The sequence below is a fragment of the Octopus sinensis genome, unplaced genomic scaffold, assembly GCF_006345805.1.
Source record: "Octopus sinensis unplaced genomic scaffold, ASM634580v1 Contig13500, whole genome shotgun sequence".
In the NCBI taxonomy this organism is placed as follows: Eukaryota; Metazoa; Mollusca; class Cephalopoda; order Octopoda; family Octopodidae; genus Octopus; species Octopus sinensis.
Window position 1 is genome coordinate 36,766 of NW_021832994.1, and position 3,235 is coordinate 40,000.

At 34.3% G+C, this 3,235-nt stretch overlaps 1 protein-coding gene across 1 annotated transcript in view; it reads left to right on the plus strand.

Moving 5' to 3' along the window:
- The first annotated feature begins 532 nt into the window (after positions 1–532).
- LOC115229688 (sodium-dependent proline transporter-like) overlaps positions 533–3,235 on the plus strand; it is an 18,734-nt gene continuing 16,031 nt past the window's right edge. The window contains 3 exon segments of the mRNA XM_029800002.2: positions 533–739; positions 1,815–1,892; positions 1,895–1,945. Of these exon segments, the coding sequence (XP_029655862.1) occupies positions 571–739; positions 1,815–1,892; positions 1,895–1,945 (298 nt within the window). The 5' untranslated portion in view covers positions 533–570.

Genomic DNA, 3,235 nt, shown 5'->3' on the forward strand with positions numbered 1-3,235 from the left:
TGTTTCAACGAAGTCGCGTCTTGTCCTTACCTTCGAAACGGGGAGTAAATGAAACAGGGACAACTGATGAAGGGGAATATTCCTTGTGTTGTATATCTTGTTTCTCTGGGGTTTTTTTCGTTGTTCGAAAAAAAGTTTGTTTTCTATGTTTTTGTTTTTATGTTTTCGTTTCCCATTGTGTTCAACGTTTTTTTGATGTCCTGTACTCATATATACATGTATATGTAGGTATGTACATATATGTATGTATGTATATATATATATGCATATAGTTTTATATTATTTAAATTATTATTATTATTATTATTATTATTATTATTATTATTATTATTATTATTATATATGACTGGCTTGTTTCAGTTTCCATCTATGAAATCCACTTATAAGTCTTTGGTCAACCTGAAGCTATAGTAGACAACACTTGTTGAATGTGCTGTACAGGGGCCTAAACCTAAGATTGTATGGTTGGAAAGTAAGATTCTCAACCACACAAAAAGTAATATAAACAAATTAACAATATTTACCGATTCCTTAATTATATTTCTTTTATCATTTCAGATATCCCAGAAGATGTTGGAGTCTAAGAGTTGTGCTGTGAACGTCGAAACTAGCACCAAAAATCGAAAAGCACGTGGTAGTTGGACTGGCAAACTAGATTTTATATTAACATGTATAGGTTTTGCAGTTGGACTTGGAAATATCTGGAGATTTCCTTACTTATGTTACAAAAGTGGTGGTGGTAAGTGCTGACTATTTTCTTTGAAAGGGAGGGTTTCTATATAATTCTTAGTCTGTCTTGCACATTCCATCCTATTGTAATCCTTTCCTGGTTATCTTCTTCTGATGCTAAGGTGTTACTTACTACGTAGGTAAAATGGCTCTTCACACAAATGTGAAGAAAACAATGTGTATGTGCTTCAACCGGAACAAATATCTTGATCTGCAATAAATCGATCAAAGATGAATTCTGTTAGGGATTTCAGGTCTCTTTGTAGTTGGGTAGGCGCCTCCGATACATGTATCAAAATCAGAGAAGCACACACTTGAATAGCATGGCTTAGACTCGAGAGAGTTTGAAAGTGAAGGCAGTGAAGGGAAACAAAAACCAGACTATTCTTTGCTATTGAAGAGTCAGTGTTCTTGTATTGCAGTGAAAAGTAGAGAATAGATTTAGGTGGCTGATACAGTGAATGACTTGCATGCAAAATGGCAGCAACACATGACCAATGAACATCCCTATGAAAGCCTTCCAAAAGTGACCAACAAGATTAGAGAATGACGTTTTCATGCAATACCAGGAAGAAGAAGCATAAAACCTTGAACTCTGGGACACACAACATGGTACCAACAAGTGTAGGAGATGTTGTCTGCTTTCTATTGATATCCTGGAAGAGGACACAGGATTGGATTCTGTCCATGAACTGAAGGTGGTGATGATAGATGGAGATGTTTGGCGAAATGGTTTTGTTTTGGAGGACTGGGTGGAAGCCTGACCAAAATAAAGGAAGAAAATATTTACATAATTATTTAATATGATCCAATTGTTTCAATATATATAAATATTTCGTTTTTGTATTTGGTTTGCAAGATTCTTTATGTGAATTCATGTGTTGAAGCATATATTATTGTGTCTGGGGAAAGTCATTCTCTTTTAGTGCCTTATTATTTAATACACACACCGGTTTGATATCCACTCGTTTACTTATTTATTTTTTCTAAAATTTTTATTGCATCTTGCAACCTTTTCAATATGTATGTATATATATATATACACTCACACACATATATCTAACATAATCAAATTTATATTGCAGGTGCTTTTTTCATTCCATATTTTATATTCTTGATTCTCTGTGGTATACCACTATTCTTCCTGGAAGTATCATTTGCCCAGTTGGTAGCCTTAGTCCTATAGCTATATGGAGAATAAGTCCCCTATTTAAAGGTAAGTAACCTACTTTGCTCCACATTGAAATGTCACTCTGTGTATAAATCTTCCTTTGGTTGGTCGTGTGTGGAAGCGAGATGCTCAGTTGGGTACAATACTGGTCTTAATTTTGTAAGTTTCTGGACAGAACATTTTACCTCATCAACAAATAAGTCCAAGGTAATAAAACTTGATAATAAATTAAATTCCAATGCATTATAATATTGTATAAATCCAAGTGGAATTGACTTACATAATTGACTAAAACTATCTGCCAGACATCTCAAAAACAGGCACCTAGATTTTTGAAAGATTTATTTTTCCATACCACTTTGGGTGTTTGTCAGTTGAAGAAGAGGTTTCCTTCAAGCTGCTCTGCCATAATAGCCAAGTTGATAGAGATAACCTCATAGAAGTACTCCAACTCTTTTAGAATTGCTCTACAACATTAGTTGCTTTATAACCTGAGAGTCTAAACACATTCATCAGATGTCCCCGGTCAGTTTGAGCAGGAGGCTTTTGATTCCTTTTCTTTGCTGCTGAATTGCACAATCACTCTGTTGACTGTGGAATGCCAAGGTTTTGTGCATAACTCTTTTGCTTCTGGTGTTTGCAGCATAACTGGTTGCAATGAACAATTAATACACTGTGATTTGAAATGAAAAATAATAACACATTAACAAGTTTGAAACATCAGGTTTTGCACAATAAAATGATATAATGAGGCGAGTCTAGTTATTTTCAAAATATCTGTATATAGACGAATACAGGTATGTCAAACAACATAATTCTTGATTTATCAAAACTAAAAGGATGTGTCAATTACCAAATGACAATTATGACTGACTCCACTTAAGAAGGGGAGATAATCTCAACAATCAAGAATTCTGAAATGCCTGCTACTGACCACTTTGAGTTATTTCTCTTAGTTCATTTTTGCTTAAATTATGTAAATTACTTTGGCCATAACTGTTTTTTCCGCAGTTTTGTATAAGTCTAAACCCTTTGAAATAAGGTCAAACAGTTGTTGTGCAGGTGTAGGTTACTCAGCTAGAAACCTGTGTCTATGGCTATCCTCTTATCTCAAGGCAATAAGTCTGTCCTATTCCTTAATGTCAGTTTTGGAGAATACTTGATTCTTGAGTTTATCTCTCCTTCTCAAGTGGAACTTACCATTTGGAAATTATGGCACATCCTCTAGAGCAGTGCTCAGCAACTGTTTTTTCTCTTGCAATACACTTATATTCTTTTCAAAATTTGGCGGCATACTTAGACTAAATATATAACTCAAAGTGTGAGGAAAAAATT